The following is a 25,602-nucleotide window of genomic DNA, read 5'->3' as shown; positions in this document are numbered from 1 at the left end:
GAACGGCACTTCTGCATTGACTTAGCGGCCCTCTATCGGCTATAACCACACTATGTAACTTTACCAGATCGGGTAGCGTACCTGTGGTTCGATGAAATGAGACCTAGGAAAACACAAATTTGAATTGCTTCGATGTTGCAATACATCATATTGTCATAAAAACATGCAACATGCTCTACCTTGTCTGTGGACATCGTTGTTTGGTGGATAAACAAATAGCGTGTGTACATCAGAGGAAAAGTGCTTTAGTGTTGCTTTAACTAAGACAAGTTGATACATACTTCTCACGTTTCAATGCGTTCACTCAGCTGGCTCTGGCACGCCGCGCAAATTTGATAGCACTAGCTAACCCAATGCATTCATTAGGATCCAAACAGAGATGAAGTTAGAAGCGACCAAACACCTCCATGTTTTCCCTATTAAAATACAGTTACAGAGTAGTCACACTCACACGACCAAGTATGGTGAGACAACATAAAACGTGGTGCATTTCTAAGCAGGTAAGAGGGATAACTATATTGTGTGGCACAGTAATATCCTCACTCTTGCACTTTCAGTGTCCATGAATGCTAAATTGTTGACACTTATGAATATGGAATAAAACATCAGATCTGGTGTTGTTACACTACAGTTATGCATGTTTACTGATGTCAGGATTTATATACACATTTTAACCCTCTGTACGTGTCTGTTTTGCCCGTGTGGACCCACAATATTTTTTATTTATGTAGGTATTTTCTTATTAAATGTTTCACAGTGGCAAGTCAATCACGCCTCCTCTTGCATCAGTGCTTAGAAAGGTGACCATATCACATGGTTCTAAAACTTTCTGGAAGCAACAAGACAATTTATGTCGGTCTGTAAAGCCTGGAATTTTACAGGGGAGCTACACCATTTGAAGCGCTCCGTTCCCGACGCGTAAAATCCATTTGAGAAGACTGGTCTATTTTTTTCGAATGTACGTGCCACTGTTGCGTCTGGTGTAGCTATTTCCATTGATAAACGGTGATTATTAACTTCTGCAACATACGCGTCGCGAACGGAATGCACGCCAGGTGTAGCTCCCCTATTATTCTGCACAAGCTAGAACAGCAATGACATCATTGGCTGGAATCCCCCATGACATAAAATGATGACCATATTGCATTCCATTTGTGCGTTCCTGTTCTTCATATTGTTGTTTCTTCTTGCCATGTCTCCACAACACTAATAGCAAGTTATCTATTCTAGTTTGAAGAGCATGTTGATGAGGTTGACATCACACATGATGAAGATCTCTATTTGGAGTGTCAAGAAGTAGGCACAGAGATGAAATGGACTTTCCAGATCAAAACAGAGGTGGGTAATATCTCAGACAGCAAGAGGTTGACCTCTGCCATGCTGCCCATCTGGCGGTCCACTGATGTTTTGCTCATCGGTCCAAACACTTTTTAGACTTATTATATTCAGTTAAATTGAAGGTCATGGTGGTCCAACAGTAGACCAGATATCAGCAGATCTAATTTTGCTATGTTGGATGATAACTGTTCCAACAACATCATATCAATAGATATGTTCTGTGTGGTTACCGCTGCTAAGGGGGAAAACATGGAAAACTTTCAGATGGGATTCAGTAGGCTACTGTAGGACAGGAGTGCCTATATGTTAAGTTATATATATATTAAGTGGTAGTACAGTAGAAGAGGTAGAGGAAGGAAGAGAGGATGCTCTGATGGGACTTGGCAGATCACTCCACCATTGGGCGACCACAAATGAAACAAGTCTGGATTGCCATGGGTGTGGGGGCAGCAGTGCCAGATGACGTTCCTTGGAGATCTGCGCCAAGATTGTGACATCAGGCAGGAAGGATAGGTATACTGTAGGCTAGTTGTGTATCATCTGTATAGCGAAGCAATTTGCAATTGAGAATGTAGTCTCAATTGCAAATTCATGTTGGTTTATCCTTTAAAAACATTAGGAAGATCTGGGCCCGTATTCACAAAGCATTTTATCTTACCACTAAGAGTAGCCTACTCCTAAATCACGCTAGAAGATTTTAGCTAGGAGTTTTCCCTTAAAAGTTATTCACAAAGCCTTTCAGACCTACTTTTAGTAAGGAGAAACGCCCACTCCTAAACTAAAAGTGAGTCTTCGTTGCTATGGTTGACGTCATTACTCATGCACGAGCTTGATGAAAGTGACCACCTTGATTGGCTGATGATTATAACGCGGGAATGATGGCAAACCTCCCCTAAGATGACGAGTTGAGTGACAGGTGTTAGGTCATAGCTGGTGAGAATGCGTGCGCTATGTTGGGCTGTGAAGGATGGAAGATGATGAATAAATAGGCATAGCCTAAATGAATAAAGAGTAAAGCACATAGCCTAGGCTTAATGAAACACTACGGACTGGAGCAGTATCTTTGCAACATGTTTTAAATTAATCTGTATGAAAACACGTAGCCTACATTTGCAAAGCGGAGAAACTATTTAATTTAATTAGGCACAATGAGACGTTACATTTAGTTTACATGCAATGGTGGTTTTGGTTGTCGGTTGCATTATTGCATTTGCATCCTTAGTAGCAATGCACATTTATTCCCTTGCATGACAGCTCCTGCACTGCACGTTCATTTCAAAACATTGCGACGTGAAATGCCACTAAAAGCGGGTTGTGAATAGGTCTTAGTGAGTTAGAAGTCCTCTCGAGTTCTTTTACGCTGTCCTTGACTTAGGAGCTACTTTTAGGCTTAAAATGCTTTGTGAATAACTTTTAGTGAAAAAAATTAGGAGTCCTAAAGTTAGGAGTGACACGCCCATTATTTGTAGGAGTTTCTCCTAAATTCGCCAGTTAGGAGCTACTTTTAGCCCTAAAATTCTTTGTGAATACGGGCCCAGACCTTATCTGACACAGACCTTATCTGACACAGATGCCATGGTTATCTCCATGCTGGGCTATTGTAATTCACTGTAGCTGGCCTGCCTGCTTGTGTAGTAAGATCGTTACAACTGATTCAGAATGCTGCAGCACGCCAGGGCCCGTATTCACAAAGCATTTTATCTTACCACTAAGAGTACTCCTAAATCGCGCTAGAAGATTTTAGTTAGGAGTTTTCCTCTAAAAGTTATTCACAAAGCCTTTCAGACCTACTTTTAGTAAGGAGAAACGCCCACTCCTAAACTAAAAGTGAGTCTTCGTTGCTATGGTTGACGTCATTACTCATGCACGAGCTTGATGAAAGTGACCACCTTGATTGGCTGGTGATTATAACGCGGGAATGATGGCAAACCTCCCCTACAATGACGAGTTGAGTGACAGGTGTTAGGTCTTAGCTGGTGAGAATGCGTGCGCTATAGAGCTCCACAGTCCCACCCACAGCCTTGTCCGGAAGTAAAAATCCAATAGAGCTCCCCAGTCCCGCCCCTCCTCCGAGAGAGGTGCTTGTCCGGAAGTAAAATTCTCATTCATTTCTCCCATTGACTTCTGGAAAAATTCGGATATAAAGAGTTTTAGACCATGCCTTAGGCTAACCAGCTACGATGTGACTCATAAGCATATAACTTATAATTTCGAGTGAAAAAATGAACAGAAAATGTAATAAAAGCGAAAGGTACAAGACTGTGTACATATCTTAAATTCCGAGATAGAGAACTCAAATCCCAGGATGCTTTGCAAACGTACACACATTTCCAACATTTGCAGCCTAACGATAGTTTAACATGGTTCCATATTAATCTGAGAAAAGAAGATGATTACTTCCTACCGTTTCCATTGAGTAAATTCAACCTTCAAGATGAGAAAACCGTTATTTTTCGGAAGACCACACATCGGTCCTGATCAGCCCTGCAGCCATTTTAAGTTTTGAAGTTCCAGCGAGACGAAGCTGGACGATAGGCGCGGGAAAAGCTGAGTACAGTTTGTTTGGCATTGCCATGGCAACGGCGATCTCTACCAATCAAAGGCTCTGCTTTCACCAGTTTTACACGTTAGGGTGTCGGGTAGTGTAGTACTCTCTCGTTAAATCGTGAATAAAGCATTGTTTTCTCAAAACAAGGTTGATGCCCCCATTAACTTTTGACATCTATATGAGCAGGTATAATCGCTTAGTCACATCGTAGCTGGTTTTAAGTCTACCATGGACGGTTACGATGTTATGGCTTATTCTCCAATTGTCAATGGAGAAATTGTATTGGATTTTTACTTCCGGACAAGGCTGTGGGCGGGACTGTGGAGCTCTATACAATTTCTCCATTGACAACTGGAGAATAAGCCATAAAATCGTAACCGTCGTGAATATATACGGATTTTTCCAGAAGTCAATGGGAGAAATGAATGAGAAATTTACTTCCGGACAAGCACCTCTCTCGGAGGAGGGGCGGGACTGTGGAGCGCTATGTCGGGCTGTGAAGGATGGAAGATGATGAATAAATAGGCATAGCCTTAATGAATAAAGAGTAAAGCAAGCCTAGGCTTAATGAATCACTATGGACTGGAGCAGTATCTTTGCAACATGTTTTAAATTAATCTGTATGAAAACACGTAGCCTATATTTGCAAAGAGGCCGCGATTTAATTTAATTAGGCACAATGAGACGTTACATTTAGTTTACATGCAATGGTGGTTTTGGTTGTCGGTGGCATTATTGCTTTTCCATCCTTAGTTGCAATGCACATTTATTCCCTTGCATGACAGCGAGCTCCTGCACTGCACGGTCATTTCAAAACATCGCGACGTGAAATGCCACTAAAAGCGGGTTGTGAATAGGTCTTAGCGAGTTAGAAGTCCTCTCGAGTTCTTTTACCCTGTCCTAGACTTAGGAGCTACTTTTAGGCTTAAAATGCTTTGTGAATAACTTTTAGTGAAAAAAATTAGGAGTCATAAAGTTAGGAGTGACACGCCCATTATTTTTTAGGAGTTCCTCCCTAAATTCGCCAGTTAGGAGCTACTTTTAGCCCTAAAATTCTTTGTGAATACGGGCCCTGGTCTTCAGTCAGCCATAGAGGACACATGTAACTCCTCTCCTTGTTGGTGGAATGAGTTGCCCAGTGCTCGCCATTAATGTGATAGTTTCGGGTCTTTAAAGATACCCTATGCAGCTTTTCCATAGTCATAAAATCGCTCAGAGATCGTTGTTTTGCTTGACTGACCAGTTTAATCGAAAACAGTAATATTTCCTCCCGCCCCCAGTGTCCCTATCCGCTATTGCAACCTTGCAACTTTCTGATAAGCAATCGTCATCAGTTTACATCTGGAAGTCAGAGACGCGTAAGGAACAAGAAGAACCACACTTGCAATTTATATATTTATATATAGCCTATATATGTATAAATATACACGCTAAAGCTGCCGGGGAAGCTCTGCAGAGAAATATGCAAGCATAAAACGAGCCAAAACGAAAAACAAAACCGAAACCAGAGATGAAATCGCCAATCCTGCATAATTCCTCTTTAAAGAGGAGTCTAAAGGCACATCTGTTCAACATGCACTTAGTTTATTTAGCGTTTCTTATGCATTTGTTTATTATAGTATTTCGGTATTTTCATTAGGCTATTGATTGATTGAGGCATTGTTATTTGTCATTGCTATTCTCCATAATGTAGTACTACTTTTTAAATTGTTTACTGTAAAAATGAACTATTGTACTGTTGTTATTTGTATGTCGCTTTGGACAAAAGTGTCTGCTAAATATCCTAACCATAGCCATGACCATAACCGTCTTTCTGAATGTTTTGAACTACAACACACTACACATGAGCCCTTTAAACATTAATTTACATGTTGACAGCAAGAAAGAATATTCAAGATGATAGTAAAGACACATTGCCATGTCTGGTTAGTAAACTCATTTATGAGCTGAATATTTCACAGCAGATAGCACTTGGTAGCACTGGACTAATGTTTTACAAGTACTGTATTGTTGGATAACCTTTGCAAATATAGGCCTATGAATCCTAACGGAATCTCTGAATCTCTTTTTTTCTCTCTAGAGATTGCTATCTCATGTGGCCTTGCTGAAGAACGAACCAGGAGCCATATTTAATCTTGGTGACAGCTCTCACAATATGGCATGTACATATTCTGTAGGAAACACTTTTGTGAAGTCTGGACTATGTTATGAAGTTACTGTCACCTTTACATCTTCCCTCCCTGGTCTGTTCGAGCAGTGGCTGGTGTTTGACTTTGACATAAGACCAGTGCTTTTGCAGAAGCTAAAGGTACGAGTAGGGCAATCTCTTTTGGAACCTGAGGGGGCGTTTGAGACTTTTGTGCCCATTTTGGAGCGATGGCACAAAGGAAACCGAGTCATCAACCCTTACATCCCCCACTTACTATCCAAAACTCAAGACGGGCTCCTGAAGACATATGAGCTCCCTCAGAAAAAGCATGGGGCCAGCAAATCAGCTGATGACATAACCACAATCAGTCGTCAGAACTACAAGGAAAGAATGCACCATTTTCTGTTTGAGGAAGAACGTGTTGAAGCAGAAATTGTTAGCAGGTAATGGAGGAGGTAGTTTTTTATTAAATATTTTTTTGTGGAATATCATATATTACAAATGTAATATATGCACTAGTATACATAGACAAAGCAATGAAAAATGGAGTCATTTTGTGTCAAATCAAAGGTTGTTTCTGCACCATCTCAGATGGTGTTGAAACCTATGTCTTCATATATTTGCCCTTGATGTTACTTCAATTTCAGAGCCTGAAAAACACATTATCTAGGCATTAAAATTACTAGTGCAGTGCCCGTTCAAAACATTGTACTAGTCAATGAGCTGGAGTGGCCAAAGTAAAATGCAATTCATATGTGGCATTCTGAAACCATCCTTAATTTTGTAATTGTCACTTGTTTTCGGGATTGTATAATTGTAATTGCTGTTTGTTTATTCAAAGTAAAAATTACAAAGTGTCCGTTTATGAATACATAATACATTGATTTGAATAGCCACTGTATATCCGTGTGGGTTAGTGTCTTGTTGCAAAATCCACAGAATAATTTCATACAAGCAAACCGCATTCAGAGACGGTCTTTAAATTGTTGAGGCCATACATGGCACTGCACTCACTACTGCCAAGTTTGAAATCAGGGTTAGAATTACACCAATTACTTTTATTTAATAACTTTCTCTCATCACAGGCTAGATTTCCGGGGAATCATGAAATTATCAAACAACTTGGCAAGTCCTTACGAAGGGACAGGTTTCTTTGCCCTTCCTGGAGAGCTTTTTGGCACTTTGGCTTTCTCCTTCACGACAACACAAGGTGCTCCAGAGGGGTTCTTGCTGAAACGAGAGGTGGAATCTGTTCTTGTTGGTGAGCTCACTTCCTGTGATCCAAATCAAAAAGTCTATGAGGCTGCCATCATCAGAGATATTGCCAGTGAAAAAGAAATACACCTGCAGCTGTCGAGAAATTGCTGTTCAGACTTGGGCCTTCGAAAGGATCAGGAATGTGACATGGAGGTCCAGTTCCAGCTGAATCGTGTCTCATTCTGTGAGATGCACAAGGCCATTGATCTCCTCCCACGTTTGGATAACGTGCTCCCAGATTTCACAAACAGCTGTGTTCCTTCACATTCAACAAAATATCCAGAGCTCAATGCAAATCAGCAGGCTGCCATGGAGTTCATCCTTGGTGACCTCGATGGGAAAAATGGTGTCGCTCCGCTGCTGATATATGGGCCCTTTGGAACCGGAAAAACATTCACATTGGCCTCAGCTGCAAAAGAGGTAGTCTGCCAGACTGGTGGCCGTGTTCTTATCTGCACACACACAAACAGGTAACTTCGACAAAGACAGATTTCGACTCATTCATTGATTTCAGTTAATTCATGTAAATAATACTTTAATGATAATATGTTTTTGGAGATAATGTAATTGGGAATGCTAACCAAATTTTAACCTCTCACATTTCAGCTCTGCAGACATATATGTCCGTCGCCACTTCCATCAGCACTCCGAAGCTGGGTGTCATGAAGTCAAACCACTTAGAATTAAAAAAACAAAGACAACGACTGCCGTTAGAGCCACAGATCCGATAACACGGAAGTACTGTCTTTTGTCTCCAGATGGCCAAGTGTTCATTTTTCCAAGGAAACATGACTTAGACTCACACCGTATTGTGATAATAACGACCTCATGGGCAAAGAACCTCTATGATCTGAAGCTCCCTGAAAACTACTTCAGCCACATCATGATTGACGAGGCCTCTCAGATGCTGGAGTGTGAAGCCCTGATGGCTCTTGGCCTGGCAGGCCCCAAGACTCGAATCGTTTTGGCTGGAGATCACATGCAGATGGGACCCAAGCTCTTCTCTGTGGAGGATGACAAGCGCTCAGACCACACACTACTCAATCGCCTCTTCTACCACTACCAGTCCGAAAGGAAAAATGTTGCCTTGGAGAGCAGAATCATTTTTAACGAAAACTACCGTTCCAATAAAGAGATTGTGAATTTTGTTTCCACCCACTTCTACACTGGCAAGAGAAATACCATCAAGGCATGTGGAAATGTACCTGCTCATCCCAAACACTATCCACTCAGGTTCCATCATGTTAGAGGGGAATGGCATTTACACCCAAGGAGCCAGTCTTTTTACAATTTGGAAGAGGCTGAGAGAGTTGTAAACATTGTTGGAGAACTTCTTGATGACTGGCCAGCAAAGGAGTGGGGTCCACAAAAAGCAGAAGACATCTGTGTTCTATCGGAGGGTCACCAGGTAAGGATTTGGTGCAGTGGTTGTCTTGTGTAATTAAGTGTTAAAGTTAGGTAATTAAAGGAATTATCCGGAGTAATTGACATTGACATCAAATCATGTAATTCGGATGTGTTTTGAGAGAGTTCTATTTTACCGTTTTTAGACAAAACTTGTTAGCCTGGAAGTGACTCGGGCATGTCCTTTCGCCACTGCAAAACGCTGTTTTTATACCTCTTCTACTGTTCCAAACAACATTACACTTACGTGGTAGTGAGTAGAGGGTCCCTAAAGCCAAACCGAAGTATCCCGAGGTCTTTAAGTGGTCGGATAGAGAGTCCAGAATGAATTTCATCAAGCCAGTACCTTTCCGGAAATGTTGCTGCTGCAGCTGGGGAACATTTTAGCAATCCGACCACATAAAGACCTGGGGATACTTCAGTTTGGCCACCTAAGTGTAATGTTGTTTGGACCTGTAGAAGAGGTATAAAAATAGTGTTTTGTAGCGGCGAAAGGACATGCCCGGTTCACTTCCAGGCTAACGAGTTTTGGATAAAAACGGTAAAATCGAACTCTCTCAAAACACATCCGAATGACCTGATTTGATGTCAACTCAACGTATGTACTCCCAATCATCCGTAAATTGATCTAAAGTGCATTTTACTCCGGATAATTCCATTAAGTAATAAATGGCAGTTTTTTTTCAGATTATCTTAAAATACTCATAGATTAAAAATAATGAGCCCTGAATTTACATGATTATGAGAGTAGTGTCCAAGTACAGTGGGAAAAGTCGGAAAAATGTTCATAAGTACTCATGGTGATAATCATGGATCTGAATCTTGTATCTGAATCATGTTACTTATTCATTAACAGGTTCAAGTCGTGAGAGAAAAACTTAGGAGAAAACGGCTTGGAGTATTAGTGCAAAACTTAGCCAATGTTCAAGGTGAGTCATTAGTTTATTGTAGTCAAAATCATTTTATCATTATATTAATTTTCTGGTTGTCATAATGTCCACTTTCTTCTCAGGTAAGCAGTTCAGGGTGATAGTGATGACTGCAGTTCAGACACGAGATCAATTGCTACAGTCAAATACCAGTTGTCTGGAGTTCTTCAATGATGCCCGTGTCTTGAACACGGCCATGACCAGAGCACAGTCTGAGGTAATAGTAGTGGGAGATGCTGCAGCTCTCTGCTTCTTTGGGAAATGCGCCAAAACATGGAAATGCTACATAGAGCATTGTATCAGGAAAGGGAGTTCCCAACCTGACCACTTCACAGAGGAATTTCTGAGGAAGGAAGTGGAGGAAATTTCAAGATTCCAGAAAGCAGAATGTAATGTTGATGCAGAAGACACTCCATTGGTTGAAAAGGATCAGATGGATCTGATATTGCAACAAATGATCAATGACTATGCAGATGAAAACAGTGACCAATCAGATTCAGAGAGCAAGACACAGACTAACTGTCCATCTCAAGAAAGCACAAGGAGATTGTCTAAGAATACACATGTATACAAAGGACGATCTGAAGATCCCTTTGATGATGAGTCTGATATGGGCAGAGGCATAGGCCATACTACATTGCTTCCGAAATCTGAAAAGGGTAGACCTATTGTAGGTGAGTCCTTTCTCTGCTTTCTTGAAGATGACTTCCAGCACAGAGAGCACAAAAAGGAGAGTAAGTTCATTCAGAAAGAGATGGTGTCCATCAACAAAGATGCACAAAAAATTCGTGTGCTAATACTGAAGCGCTCTAAATGTTGGATGCCGGTTTGGAAGCATGAGGATGGAGACTGGAATATCATAAGGTCTGTACACATTGATGAGCAGCTGAGGCAGAAACATTTGTTCATTGTGCAGGTGATTTGCTGGAAAGATCACTGCCACTTTCCACTAGGGAATGTGATTGATGTTCTTCTCATTGGGACGACTGTAGATGAGGGCATAAGGGTCTTGAATGTAAAGTTCAAACTAGACCAGTTGCATCCTAGTGATTTCACCATTGCTGATGTGGACCCAAGAAATACAAAGGACTTAACGGGATCATTCACTTTTACTATTGATCCGGTTAAGGCTAGACACCTAGATGATGCAATAAGTGTCTGTGAAAATGAAAAAGGTCATTATGAAATTGGAGTTCACATAGTTGATGTTGCAAATGCTTTAAGAAAGGGTGATGTGCTTGATAGAAGTGCTGAGGAGAAGGGAGTCACATACTATCGCACAAGGGGAAAAAAGCCAGAATTCATGTTCCCAGACGAGGTCAGCATGGAAAAATGGAGTCTTTTACCAGGTGAAGAACGAAGAGTTATTTCATTAATCACTGAAGTGGATAAAGAAACTGGTTCAATTATTGACAAGAAATGGCAGTTCTCCCTGATAAATTCGAATGAGAAGCTGTCCTATGAAAAAGTGGAAAATATTCTCAGCAACATATCAGAGAATGGGGAATGGAGAGCAGGGAATGATCAGTTAAAGAGAGTGAAAGACTGCATTCAAGTGGCATACCGATTTTCTCAGATTTGCAGGAAGGACAGACTTCAGAGGGACTGGTTATATTCCCAACCACGCAAATATCAGACTCCAGGGAGAAGGAGAGCCCACCTCATGGTAGAAGAGCTTAGCATAATGTTTAATCATGAAATGTCCAGATATTTGATTAACAACAATGAAACCAAGTCTTGCTGTCCCCTGAGACGCCAGAAACCTCCGGATGTCGAGGAGGTAACAAAACTTAAAGAGAGATACATGGATCTGATACCGATGTCAGCACATTTGAAACATCACTGTGGTGTTGAGGAACAGGATGTAGGAGATGGAGCTTTCACTGTTTTGTCATCTATCTGGAGTAATATAAAAGAAGCTGCCGAAGGAGGCCAATATGACATCTTGGCTGACTTAATTGGAGCTGATGACTGTTATCCACAACTTCTGCCTGTAATTTCAAAATTAAGAGGTATTCAGGATAAAGCCAATTTCATTCGCTCCAACTCTTGTGACGAAGCTAATGTCAGCCATTATTCACTTATGGTTGATACATACACGAAGGCGTCTTCACCCATTAGGCGCTATATCGACATTGTTTTGCAGAGGCTCTTCCATTCAGCTTATTTTCACAGCTGTGTTGAATATTCTGAATTAGATATTGACAAATTGTGTAAACAGTCTGAGAAAAACAACCAAAAGGCCAAGGAGTATGAAAAACAGGTTGAGATCTTAAGTCTCTCCATCAGCCTTAGAGAGAAAAGCTCTTCCAAACTGGCTTGTGTGGTGTTTGTAAACGAACATAAAGATCATTTTATGGTGTCTTTCCTACATAACAATGGTTCGCTGCCTGAAAAGCTGTCTTTACTGTATAGAGACCTGCTATTGGACAACCAACCGAAGTTTGATCAAGATGGAGTAAAACTAAAGTGGAGGAGACGAGTGTACACATTACACAGTGCAAGGGTGCGGGCAGAACTGAGAGAACTGGAAGAAGGCAACCCATGCATCAAGGTCCCACGGAGGACATGGCATGACATTGTAACGGCAGTTCAAAGGAAGGACTGGGCTAAGGCAACCTCTCGCATCACAGCATATGAAAAAAGGAGGGTGGAGAAGTCTGAGGAATCAGAAAGTGAATCTGGTGATGAAATTCTGCCTGAAGATGGGAACTTAGATCTTGGAATTCTGGAGCCTCAACATGATGCATGGCAGGATGAGCACTACACTGTGCATTCCCTTCATTTGGAACATGGCAAAACACTAAAAGTACAGCTAACAGCAGTGACAGCGACTCACAAGGGTTCTTGGATCCCCAGACCTCAGCTCCTGTATGTTAAGCCGAACTTTGTGGTTTGTGTCGAGCATGCTCATCAGCCTACAGATTGTTTCGCCAAACAGGCTGAATGTTACACCAAGAATTCCTTTAAAGACGTTGAGGAATATGTAAGGATCTGGAAACCACTGTGTAAGATGGTGTCTGCTAGCAGTGCAGTAGGGGATGGTGACAGCATAACCATTGAAGATGTTCATATAGCATGGAAACAAACAGAAAGAGGCTATTTAACTGAAGGGAGCTTCTCTTTACCCATGGAGTTCCTCCAAACCAAAAGAATTGAGTGTGACCTGGCCCAGTGTTACCTATGCATTAAGAAAAAGAATCTGAGGTTTAAAACTGGACCGTTAGATGACTACAGTGATCCTTCCACTTCATTTACTTGGGTGGTCCATGGAGTGGTGACCAGATGTGAAAGAAGTGGGAAGAAATCCCGGAATCAATCAAAGACTGTAAAATTCTACATCAACAACAGATCAATGGAACACGTTCCATATGAAGTCCTCAGACTGGATTCAGACTTCTCAATTGAACTTATCCCCAAGCTTCCTCCGGATGTGTAAGTACTCATGAGCTTGTTTTTTTGATTGTAACCTTCTTGCGTACATGCACATAGCAATGTTTTACATACTGTAATGAAATTCATTTATGCATTTTGATAATCTAGACGGACAGAAAATGCTATTAACAACATTGTGAAGGCAAATGATCTTGTCCAGAAAATTGCACTTGGATGGTCTATCAAAGACGGTGAGAATTGTTGTTCATAACATTTGTTTTGGTTATTAACAGCAGTTCAACAATTTCATATTGCATAGGTTATGGCTTATTGTTATCTGCACAAATATTTCCGTTTATGTTTTAAAAAGAGTATTAATTGCTAATTATGTTTAATTATTTAGTTGGAATGGCCCATTTTGATGACAGCAATTCACTTTTAAGTAACAATAACATCATGTTTTGTTTGTGAATCTAAAGACTCTGAGCCCATACCAAAGTTCCGAATCCTGAAACAAATGGAAGAACACATTCTGAAATCACTTCCTGATCTGAATGATAGTCAGCAAAGTGCTGTAGTGCATGCTGTCAACAACAAATTCACTTTAATACAAGGTCCACCAGGTAAGACACTGTTTATAATCTGAAGACTCAATGACTATGATCGTATTTTTCAACAACACACATCCTTAAGGAAAATAAAGTGGTGGAATGATTCATTGCCATTTTCAGCAATAATTAAGTAGCCTAACGTGTCACCTACGTATGCTACTGTATGTATTAAACCATTTTCTGTACAGGTACTGGGAAGACTGTTGTTGGAGCCTACATAGCATATTTATTCTGTAAACGTCTGGCAGTGATTGATCCTGAAGACAAGAAAGAAGTTGTTCTCTACTGCGGTCCATCCCATAAGTCAGTTGATGTTGTCGCTGGTAGGTTAACATTTAGAACATGAACTAAATACATTCAAGCATAAGCATTTCATTAGTATAAATGAACAATGTATTCTTGTTACTTGTTATCTTATCCAGGTATTTGAGACTGATGCACTATGTTTTTTTCTGGCCTGCAGAGTACCTTCTGAAATTTGAAGACAGCCTGAACCCTTTAAGGGTGTACAGCAAACAGACAGAGATGGAGGAATTCCCCTACCCAGGAAGCACCCTGCAACTGTCACGGAAATCATGCCCAGAAAAATCAAGCCCACAGCTCAGGTATTTCGTAGTTTTTATGGAATTATTATGTAATATTGAATTAAGAAGTATGGAATTGTGACATTGTGCACACCTGGAAACTGTGGAAAGCATACAAGTTTGCGTGAAAGTTTTGGGAAAAGTTTTGCTGATAGTAATACCATACATATACAAAAAGTAATTGATGTATGAAAACGTCAAAGATCAAAATAAAAAATAAATATATTTCAAGGCAAAACATCCACAGTTTGGAGAAAGTATGTAAGAAGCTCTATCTATTTAATTTTCAAATATTTATTCATTTTTTCTTTAGGAACATTACTCTGCATTATCGAATTCGGGACAATGAAAACCCTTTCTCAAAGAAAATAAAGGCCTTTGATGAGAGAATCAAAACCGGTGAAATTTCTGAACCATTAACAGAAGCTAAAGAAAAGGAAATAGAAGAGTAAGAATTCATTGCTCTGTTAATGTTTGTTGTTGATGTGCACACAGATCACTTTATCTCGTAGTTACACTGTAGAAGCAGGGTAACTTTTGCAGGTAGCCCATGAAGGTCATAGAAACTCGGGATGATGAAGGCAAACATCAACACCACATTTATGTAATTTTATAGAAGTGTATTGTGTTAAAGAATTCAACTGAGAATGACTTAAATCAAGAAGGATGCATAGAGAAATGTTATAATTTTATGCAAGCCAGGGCACCTGTATTAAAAGTTAGAACTACTACTACAGTAGAATACTCAGTAACACTTTACTTGACGGGTTCATTCATAACACATTCATAACAGCTGTCATGAACTGCACATGAAGCATTCATGACTGATTCATGAAACATGACTCAACATTCATACCAACACTTTCAAGAATGTGGAAGACAAAACGACGAAAACTTGTCAAAATAAAAGTCCAACAATCTAGTAATCCATAAACAGGGTATTATGAATCCTCTCCAGCGTTTTTAAACATCTCATGAATATTTTATGAAGTCTACTTCAAATGTCACTTTACTACACGAGTTGTGAAGCATTCATCATACTGGCCATCTGTGAACCTCTGAATGGTTGGACATTCCTGTTTTATACATCTATACAGTCATTGGTGTAGACAATTATGCATTCTTCAGAGGTTACTATCATAAAACAAACAAACAGACAAACAAAAAACGAAATTCTCCTGGACGCTGGACTTCCCCGTTGACTAAGATGTGACATGATCAGGTTGGCTAAAAAAAAAAAGACAGCAATGCTGCTTTGCGATGGTTGGACTTTTATTTTGACAAGTTTTTGACGTTTTGTCTTCCACATTTATGAAAGGGTTGGTATGAATGTTGAGTCATGTTTCATGAAACAGTCATGAATGCTTCATGTGCATGACAGCTGTTATGAATGTGTTATGAACGAACCCGTCAAGTAAAGTGTTACGAATACTCTAGCTAGCACATCGTGCCTAACAACGTTGTCACAATGTTCTAAAATCAGTGAAACCTACGGCCTCTTGGGGCTTGCTGCTTATATAACTCTTGTCCCAATTTTCCAATGCACCCAGTTTGTTTCTTCTACTTTGAGTTAGTCCTCCACTACTACTCCACTGAACACTTTTTCCTCTCATCTACAGCTACAAAGAACTGCTCAATAAAGCAAGGGAGTATGAGCTAAAGAGACACAACGTTATCCTCTGCACCTGCACAGCAGCGTCCTCTGCAAGCCTCACAAAGTTCATCAGCGCCAAGATGATCCTGATTGATGAATGCGCCATGGCAACAGAGCCGCAAGCTCTGGTTCCACTGGTCAGCTACTACCCCCAGAAGGTATGTAACGTAGAAACAGCATAAGAAATGGAAAGTTAACTGATGTAAGATCAATGTAGATCAGGGAACATTTATGCAATCAGTAAATGTCATTGGTAAATTCTTTATTCAGTTTCTGTATCTTGCTCTATCTGTTACTATTCTGGTTTTATTGTGCAGAAGTTAATTTGTCCATAATCCAAAACATCTAGGTAAAAATGGCATATGTAGTGTTTGCTGTAAAGAAAAACAACAAAATATGTCCAATCAATATATTAAACTATTCTCTGAAACATTTCTAATCGCTCATAAAACGATTCTAGAAGCATGACAAGAGTACACCGCACTCTTAGTATTCTTGTGCCTCTGCTTTTGAGGTATTTAATGACTTTAATTTCTTTCGCCTTTTGGTGACAGAAAACTCCATGTTCCTACTTTTAGAACTACTGTAACTAAGGCAATGTATACTGTTCATTTTAAGACTCTGACAGAACAGGGGATATGAACTGTTGTGAAGTTACATTAGGTATTAGGTAGGTATTTAATGAGTACCCACTGTAAAATATCTCAAATATTAGTACTTTGAGGCCTGTGCTATTTTCAGTGTAATTTTACTATTACTTATTTAGTCATGACACTACAGTATATCATCATCATCATCATCATCAACCATTTTTTATTCAGGGAGAAATTGACTGAGCATCAAGCTCTTCAATGCCCTGAGTGAGAAAACATATAACAACAATAATCAAAATAACAAAACAAGAACAATAAAAGATACAAGAGGTAATTTCCCCAGTAATGCCTTATAAACAAAAATGAGGCAATGCCTTTCCCTCCTATCATAGAGGGAAGACCATCCTACTGTACATTTTGGTACAATTTACAGTGATGAGTTCTAAAACGATCTCCAGTTATAAAACGTAGTGAACTATGTTAAACTGCATCAAGTAATTTAAGAGTGGAAGGAGCTATATATACACAATGTCACCATAATCAAGGACTGACAGTATAGTTGCTTGAATAATGGTCATTCTGTTTTCTAAGGAGAAGCAAGACCTAATCCTGTAAAGTGCACCTAATTTAATTTTGTACCTTTTTTGTGAGATCATGCACATGTGTTCTAAATGAAAGTTTGTTATCTAGCCAAATACCTAGATATTTGTATCGAGAAACTTGCTCAATATGTGTCCCATTTAGGGAACAAATGTTATAAGCATCAAGGTCACACTTTCTAAAGATCATACATTTAGTTTTAGCTTCATTTAGAACCAGTTTTAGATCTTTCAAAGACTTCTGCACACAATCAAATGCACTTTGAAGATATTACACTGCTTGCTCTACGGAAGGTGCATAGGCATAAATGATTGTGTCATCTACATAGAAATGCACTTTACAGTTTTCTATTTAAGCACAGATGTCATTGATATACAATGTAAACAACAGTGGCCCCAAGATTGAGCCCTGTGGAACACCATTATTTAGTCTCAATGACTCTGAGGTTGATCCTGACACATCTACCCACTGTGTTCTATTAGAGAGATCATTTAAAGGAAACTTCATCTAGACCAAAAGAGGTCAGTTTTTCAAGAAGTAACCTGTGATTAACAGTGTCAAACGCCTTGGACAAATCAATAAACAAAGCTGCACAATGATTCTTACTGTCAACAACAGAAGCTATATCATTAACTACAGCAGTTGCTGCTGTAATTGTGCTGTGGCCAGCTCTGAACCCAGATTGATAAGGACTTAATAAAGAATGTGATGACAAAAAGGAACGAAGCTGGTCATTTACAAAGGATTCTAACATCTTTGCTAAACATGGGAGCTTAGAGATTGGCCTATAGTTATTCAAATTATTTGCATCTCCTCCTTTATGTAAAGGGGTGACTAGGTCTGATTTCCAGACTTCTGGAATAGAACCAGAGCAGAATTAAAGTTCAATTAAAAATGTGAGTCAAAGGTTCAGCAATGACAGGGGCTGCAATCTGTAAGAGATCCATAGAGAACCTCAGACTGGCTTACTGGTCTGAGTGAGAAAGAAGGTGCTATTCTATGCTATGCTACTCAAATCTGGGAAAGTATGATGTGCCTGCTGCATATTTCTTATGTCAGCCTTTATATCAAAGCAAATACTTTGTGTCTCATGATTGTTTTGCATTTATGTCTCCTGAAGCATACGGGTAGAAATATCTATTCAAAAGCACAGCTGACCATGCTATGCAGTAAGTCATTATATATGGTGTCATCATTATGCTTGCTGCATGTCAAGAGGAGTCACTTACACCTTGTCATCAGAGATTTTGCAGATTCAGAGTGCAGAGTTTGCAGAGTGTTGATAGATTAGACAGAAGAATAATACAACAGCAAATGTGTGTCATTGGTCTGTGTATTTGGTAATTAGAGCATATAACACAATTATATAAAGTATATTGTAACAGTGGAATGCCTTGTTACCTTTCTGAGCAGCAACATGCCAAGCAAAACCACAAGCCTTTCATGCGGGCACCAACAAATAGCAACAAATTCTTTGATGCCAGCAAACAATCAGCATCACTTCAATGTTCATTTTCATTGCTGTGGCCGTTTATGATCTGATCAGCAACATACCTATTCAACCACTCCAGAAACACAGTGGCAAGATTTCACACATCACAGAGTCAATTTAGGCTACAACATGACCCAAGTAGTCTGTGAGCCCCTCAGCTTTAAAGATAAATTCTATGATATTTACAGATTGATGCATTTTGTATTGTATTAATGCATGATTGTGTGTTTGCGCATGTCATGTTATTTTGTGTTTATATTTATGTTACCATAAATTGTAATAATATTTCTCTGTACATTTTACAGATTGTATTACTGGGTGACCACAAACAATTGCGACCCATTGTGAAAAATGAAAGGGCAAAGAGGATGGGCATGTCAAGGTCTCTCTTTGAGCGCTGTATAACCTCCCATACATATAAAAAGGAAGCTTGTACACTCAACACCCAGTACAGAATGGTAATGCATTGCGATTACTTAAGCACCGGTTGAAGTGTATGTTTCTAGCTGTAACTGGTTATTATCACAACTGATCCGTGAAATCTACTATATCTGTTGATGTATTATACTGAAAGTGTTGACTGCACATTACAATATTGATGTATTAATAACATAGGAATATTAAGATATAGTGGCCGCGTTTCCCAGATTCGATCTTTCTTAAGGACTTCAGAAGGCTCCAAAGAAGGAATCGCTAAGAAGGAGCACTAAGATACTGGTGTTTCCCAGACGCGTTCTTAAAGGAACACTTCACCGTTTTTTCATATTAAACTATGTTATTCCCTTAATTAAGAGCCAGTGAGTGCACGCATTGAAAAGTGAGAGGTATGTATCAACTCGTCTTAGTTAAGGGAATAACGTTGTTTAATATGAAAAAACGGTGAAGTGTTCCTTTAAAGGAACAGTTCGGAATTTTGGACATAGGACCTCATTTCCAACTTAGTGATATAGGTCAGTGAAGACCATTTTCAGTGAATTTCTGCCCTTCCTTGAGTTGCAGCGTTCATCTCGTGCTAACCTGGGGCCGGTTTCCCGATAACGTTCACTCTTAGCGAGCTACGAAGATTCCAAAGGTATAACTTACCAAAATTGTTTACCTTTCTAGTCGTGGTTCCCGAACTATCACTTAGGAGTCTTCTTACGAAAAGCTCCTTACGTCCGACGTATAAGGCACTGTCCACCATGAAGGTGCTGAATTAGGTGACATCGATTGCTCAGAAATCGATTTTTTATTTCACGCGGAGGCTTGACGGACTTATGAAAGCGTTCTTTGCACCAAAAAACATTGCTTATAATAGCCTATCGCCCCCACAACATTCACGCAACTTCAACGTGGATGAACTTATTAGCACACAATGATAAAAAAAAGTAGTCTAGAAATTAAATGATCTACGTCCGCCAAGTAGGTTATGTTTTCATCTGGGTTTGTTTGTTGGTGTGTTAGTTTGTTTCCCGCATGGATAAAAAGATTTGAACGCTTCATGTTTGAAAGCAGAGGTCTGAGTGCTTTTCTAGTTAGTTTGTTTGTTTGTCCGTTTGTTTGCAAGATAGGCTAACTCTAAAAGTTAAAGATGGATTTCGATTAAATTTCCAGGGAAGAACTGAAATGACCCAAGGAAGAAACTTTTTAATTTTGTGAGTGATTCGTATCACTGTCTGGATGCAGGAGGCGTAGGCTACATGTGTTTGCTTGGGGGAGGTTTGTGCTTTTCTAGTTGAAATAGGCTATGTAGACTTTTTTTTTAATCACAGCTGATTGACCAACATCCTCATTCAGTATTGTGTGCCTTTGGTTAACAATAAACATGACAGCAAGCCCGCACATTAGGCCTAAACATTGTAGGACGGTGGGGGGAAGCAAAAAATAAAGCGCTTTTAACTATTTTCTAATGCGTGCACGTTTCATATTTGTATGAAAACATTTCCAGATACTATTTTCTAAATTAGCATACTTACATAAAATCATTGGCGAACCACAATAGTGATTTTGTATCATATGAGTTGCATGCGTAACGGAAATTGCTGTAGGGTACAGTGGCGGCGACTAGCGTCGCGAGTCGAAACATTGCTAAGGTGCAGCTAAGAGAGATCTGAGAGTGCTCCAGACCACTCTTACCAACGAACGACGTGCGAAAGACATTCGTTGCAAAGAAGGTTTCGGGAAATGCGTGAGGTACTTAAGGTAGAGCTAAAGATAGAGGTTACGAACTACGTAGCGTTAAGAAGGCTTCGGGAAACCGGCCCCTGGTGCCGAGATAACGCAAGTCAACAGTAACATCCAGCCTGCCACTGAAAACACTCCACAGAACACCCGAAACAAATAAATTATAACGTCAGACTATCGATGCACATGCCTGTGTTAGAACAATGTTAGAAATAAAACTAACCTTGCATCGCATTGCAATAGCCTACTTTGTTCCCTGTATGGCAGTGGCGGATTGATATTGAGAAACTAGTCCCTCAAAATGTAATAAATCATTGAGTTGCAAGGTTAGTTTTATTTCTAAAATGATTCTGTCAACACGGACATGTATATCGATAGTCTGACGTTTTAATTGACTTGTCTCGGGTGTGCTGTGGTGTGAGTAAGACTGTTTTGGATGTTACCGTTGAAATGCGTTAGCTCAGAACCAGCGTTATCAAAGGGGAGCACTGCAACTGAAGGAAGGGGTTAAACGTGATAAAAAACGGTCTCCACTGACCTATATCACCTCGGTAAAGTTGGAAATGAGGTCCTATGTCCAAAATCCTGAACTATTCCTATAACTGCCTTCTTAGGAGAAGCTTAAGATCAAGCCAAAGAAGCTTCTTAAGAAGCTCTTAACGAGAGCTGTTCACCACGGTGGTGCTGAAACTGAATCAATCAATGCCAGGCAAATCGATCACCCACCCCTTTATCAGCGCACAAGTCACACACAGCACCCCGTGTTCCCCCTACAGGTGCAGTAAGCCTATGCATGTATCGTGTGTGCGTGCGTGTGTGTGTATGTGTGCAGGCACGGGTGGCTAATCGAGAGATTCGGGAGGATTCCCGGTGGGCCGTTAACGTTTTGGGCCGGTGTGAATATCGTGAGCTTAAATATATTGTTTCTGAAGATAATTTGCTGCGCCCTTGCGGCACTTTTGCAGCCTGGGCTGTGCGGTCACGGCTCCTTACACCTCGGCTATAGTCTGCCAAAAAAATTAAACTAACTGATCGAACAGGGTGATTATCAATATAGAGACCTATTTCTTATTAGCTCATGCCATTCATATGTTAACTCATGCAAGATGCATCCCATCTCTCTTATAGATAGTGTGGTAGTAGGCATGTGGTGTAGGCTAGTCTACTTTAATATAGCCGAGAAAATGTAACCCTCCAGCCCATGTGGCCTGCGAGTGGGGTGCACGTATGCATTAATGTTTCAAATATGTTTATTGGGAAACATTTTCATTCAACTTGGGAATTGACATGACAATGACATGTTTCTTTTAAAATAATCATAACAAAAATCAGCAACAGACATCAAATGACAACAGAGACAGTGACATACCTTATACAATTATACAAAAGTACAAGAAAAGAAAAAAAAATAACATAGTTCACCAGTCACCACCCCCTCCCCTAAACCATTCCCCAAGTCCCAACCTACAATCACCCACCCCTCCCACCCCAGGAGTGTATCCTAACTCATGTCTTAATGGCCTTCTCCGTCAAGATAAGAGACCAATGGAAGCCAAACCTTCTCAAAGGCCCTAAGCTTGTCCTTCAGGATGAATCTAATTCTCTCCAAGTGTAGGGTGTCTGTCAGCTCTGTCAGCCAATGTTTGAAGGAGGGTACCTCTTTCTTTTTCCAAGATAATAAGATCAGTTTTTTTGCAATCATAACACCATAAGCCAGAAGACTCTGATGTGCTACACTTAGCTTCCTTAACTCTTCAGATATACCCAGAATTATTAAAACAGGATCGGGCTCTATCTGGACCTCCAAGATCATAGAAAGAAAACGGAATATATCACACCAAAACTCCTGCAGTTTGGAACATAGAGCATAGCTATGGGTTAAGGTAGCGTCCATACATTCACATTTCTCACAAAGAGGTGAAACTTCAGGAAATATTTTATGCAGTTTTGCCTTGGAATAGTGAAGTCTGTGCAGAATTTTAAACTGTATTAAACAGTGTCTAGCATTAATGGAACATTCATGGACATATTCCAAACTCTCCTCCCAAACATCCGGTTGTATTGAGACACCCATTTCCTTTTCCCATTCTTCTTTTAAATGGTTCATATCGGGTAGGCTCATACCTTGTAAAGTCTCATATATTTGAGAAATGATGAAGCGTGATCTAGCAAACAGTTTTATGCAAAATTCTAATTTATCTGGCTGTGCCCTTTCAAAATTAGGAAGATGAGCTCTGACATAGTCCCTAGTCTGGAGATATCTGAAAAAATTATTCTTAGGCAAACCAAATTTCTCCTGAAGTTGTTGGAAAGATGCAAATGTCCCTCCCACATAGAGGTCACCAACATTTTCAATGCCCAATGGTTTCCAAACATTAAAGGTACCATCCAAAGTGGAGGGGGTAAAGGAAGGATTAGCTGCAATCGGAACTAAAAGAGATAGCACACTCAGCTTGAAATGCTTTCTCAGTTGTTTCCATATCCTTATTGTGTCATAAATGATAGGATTATGTTTAAAGCATTTTCTATTGAGTGGCACAGGTGACAGTATAACTGCCCTAATAGAATATGGCCTACAGTCCTCACGCTCCATCTCCAACCCATCATATGGCGACTGGGTGTCATCCAACCAATGAGCAACAGAGCGTACGCCAGTGGCCCAATAATATAACATAAAATTAGGGAGTGCAAGCCCCCCATTGGCCCTGTGCTTGCAGAGATGATCCTTTTTAATTCTGTGAGATTTATAATTCCATATAAAAGGAAGAATGATAGAGTCCAGCCTCTTAAAGAAGGATTTAGTAAGGTATATAGGTAAATTTTGAAAAAGATACAGAATTTGAGGCAGAAAAATCATCTTAATAGCATTAACTCTACCCAACAAAGAGATTGGGAGTGTTTTCCAGAATTGAATATTGCCTTGAAGCTTATTTAATAAGGAGGGGAAGTTAGCTTTATAAAGATCACTGTATTTCTTGGTGACCACTACCCCCAAGTAAGTTAAGTTGTCTGATGTAACTCGGAAGGAAAGCTGACTGAGCCATTCTTGATCCTCAACTCGTATTGGAAGTAGCTCACTTTTGTTCCAATTTATTTTGTACCCAGAGAAAGTGCCAAATAGATGAAATACCTCTAATATTGCAGGAATTGTTAGCTGTGGTTGGGTACAATATAGCAAAATATCATCTGCGTACAAGGAAATTTTATTCACTGTGCATTCTGTACTATAGCCATGGATCCCAGCATGTGATCTAATAGTTTCTGCAAGAGGCTCTATGGCTAAAGCAAACAGTAGGGGGCTAAGTGGGCATCCCTGCCTTGTTCCCCTACCAAGCTGAAATTGTGTGGAAAGAGTTTGATTAGTAAGTATCCTTGCACATGGGTTATTGTATAACAAGTTAGTCCAGGACATAAACCTATCTCCAAAATTAAATTTCTCTAAAACTGCAAATAAAAATGGCCACTCAACCCGGTCGAATGCCTTTTCGGCATCCAGACTAAGGATGACTAGGTCTTGCTTAGGGAGTCTAGGAGAGTGGATGATATTAAAAAGACGTCTGAAATTGTGAAAAGAGTTCCTATTGGGGATGAACCCAGTCTGATCAGGGTGTACCAGCTTTCCCATTAAGGCATTAAGTCTCCTGGCCAGCGTCTTTGCCAGAATTTTTTGGTCTGTATTCAATAATGATATAGGCCTGTATGAGCCCACTTCTTCTAAATCTTTCCCTTTTTTGGGAAGTAAAGTGATAGTGGCTTCCGTCAGAGTCTGAGGCAGAGTGCCATTCTCAAACGATTGGGAATATAATTTACATAAATAAGGAGCAAGCAGTCCCCCAAACTTTTTGTAAATCTCATTGCTTAACCCATCGGGACCTGGACTTTTGCCATTCTTCAATGACCCAATGGTCGCCAGCAATTCCTCACACGTGATGTCTGCATCCAAGGCGCTGCGGTCCACTTGACTTAAAACTGGCAGCTCACAATCATCTAAGAATGACTGCATTGTTTCTGGTGCATATGATTCAGATGTATATAATGCCTCATAGAACTGTCTAAATCTATCATTAATGTCCTTAGGAGACACAAGCATATTACCGGAGCTTGATTTAATTTGGTGGATGGTCCTATCATTTTCAATTTTCCGCAGTTGCCTCGCTAGTAGTTTATGGGGTTTGTCACCAAATTCAAAATATTTCTGTTTTGTAAACATAAAGGCTCTGGCAATTTTATTTGATAATATGTCATTGAGTTTGTATTTAAGTGCAGATATTTTAGTGTGCTTATCTAAAGAGGGTTGCTGGGCATTTTCCAAATCTAACTGACGTATTTTTTCTTCTAGTTCCAGCTGCTTAGCTTTGTTGCGCTTTTTAAGGGAGGACTGAAAAGAAATAACACATCCTCTCAGATAAGCCTTGAAAGCTTCCCACAATAGAGTAGGTGAGATGTCATCTTTATCATTGGTCTCAAAAAACAACTTAATGTGCAATTCTAAATATTCACAAAACTTCACATCTGTGATAAGTTGAGGATTAAATCTCCAGTTTCTCTGGGTTGAAGTATTTTCGCAGAGTCTCAGAGAAAATGAAACCGGACTGTGATCAGAAATAATAATGTTGTGGTATTTGGCATTATAAGAAAAAGGCAGTAGCTTGCCATCAACTAGGAAATAATCAATCCTAGTGTAGACATTGTGCACTTTAGAGTGAAAGGAATACTCTCTACCAGAAGCATTGGAAATCCGCCATATGTCAAATAGGTTCATATTATCAATATATGATTTCAAAAGGTTGCATGCCTTTGACGGTTCCACCCTGAGTGTAGAAGACCTATCCAAATAAGTGTCTAAGACTAAGTTAAAGTCGCCCCCAATGATTAGATTTGTATTAGAGATGTCTGGTATTACAT

At 39.9% G+C, this 25,602-nt stretch overlaps 1 protein-coding gene across 1 annotated transcript in view; it reads left to right on the top strand.

Annotated features, from left to right (window-relative positions):
• The first annotated feature begins 1,237 nt into the window (after window positions 1-1,237).
• LOC134092623 (helicase with zinc finger domain 2-like) overlaps window positions 1,238-25,602 on the top strand; it is a 32,535-nt gene continuing 8,170 nt past the window's right edge. The window contains exons 1-13 of the mRNA XM_062545637.1: window positions 1,238-1,338; window positions 5,967-6,478; window positions 7,121-7,762; window positions 7,899-8,700; window positions 9,553-9,625; window positions 9,709-13,060; window positions 13,169-13,251; window positions 13,480-13,623; window positions 13,800-13,934; window positions 14,075-14,216; window positions 14,509-14,643; window positions 15,815-16,007; window positions 18,840-18,992. Coding sequence (XP_062401621.1) covers window positions 1,309-1,338; window positions 5,967-6,478; window positions 7,121-7,762; window positions 7,899-8,700; window positions 9,553-9,625; window positions 9,709-13,060; window positions 13,169-13,251; window positions 13,480-13,623; window positions 13,800-13,934; window positions 14,075-14,216; window positions 14,509-14,643; window positions 15,815-16,007; window positions 18,840-18,992 — 6,396 coding nt within the window. The 5' untranslated portion in view covers window positions 1,238-1,308. The remainder of the gene's footprint in view (window positions 1,339-5,966; window positions 6,479-7,120; window positions 7,763-7,898; window positions 8,701-9,552; window positions 9,626-9,708; window positions 13,061-13,168; window positions 13,252-13,479; window positions 13,624-13,799; window positions 13,935-14,074; window positions 14,217-14,508; window positions 14,644-15,814; window positions 16,008-18,839; window positions 18,993-25,602) is intronic.

Source organism: Sardina pilchardus, chromosome 9 (assembly GCF_963854185.1).
Source record: "Sardina pilchardus chromosome 9, fSarPil1.1, whole genome shotgun sequence".
Taxonomy (NCBI): Eukaryota; Metazoa; Chordata; class Actinopteri; order Clupeiformes; family Clupeidae; genus Sardina; species Sardina pilchardus.
The sequence above is the reverse complement of the archived record's forward strand: the minus strand, read 5'-3'. Positions and strand labels throughout refer to the sequence as shown.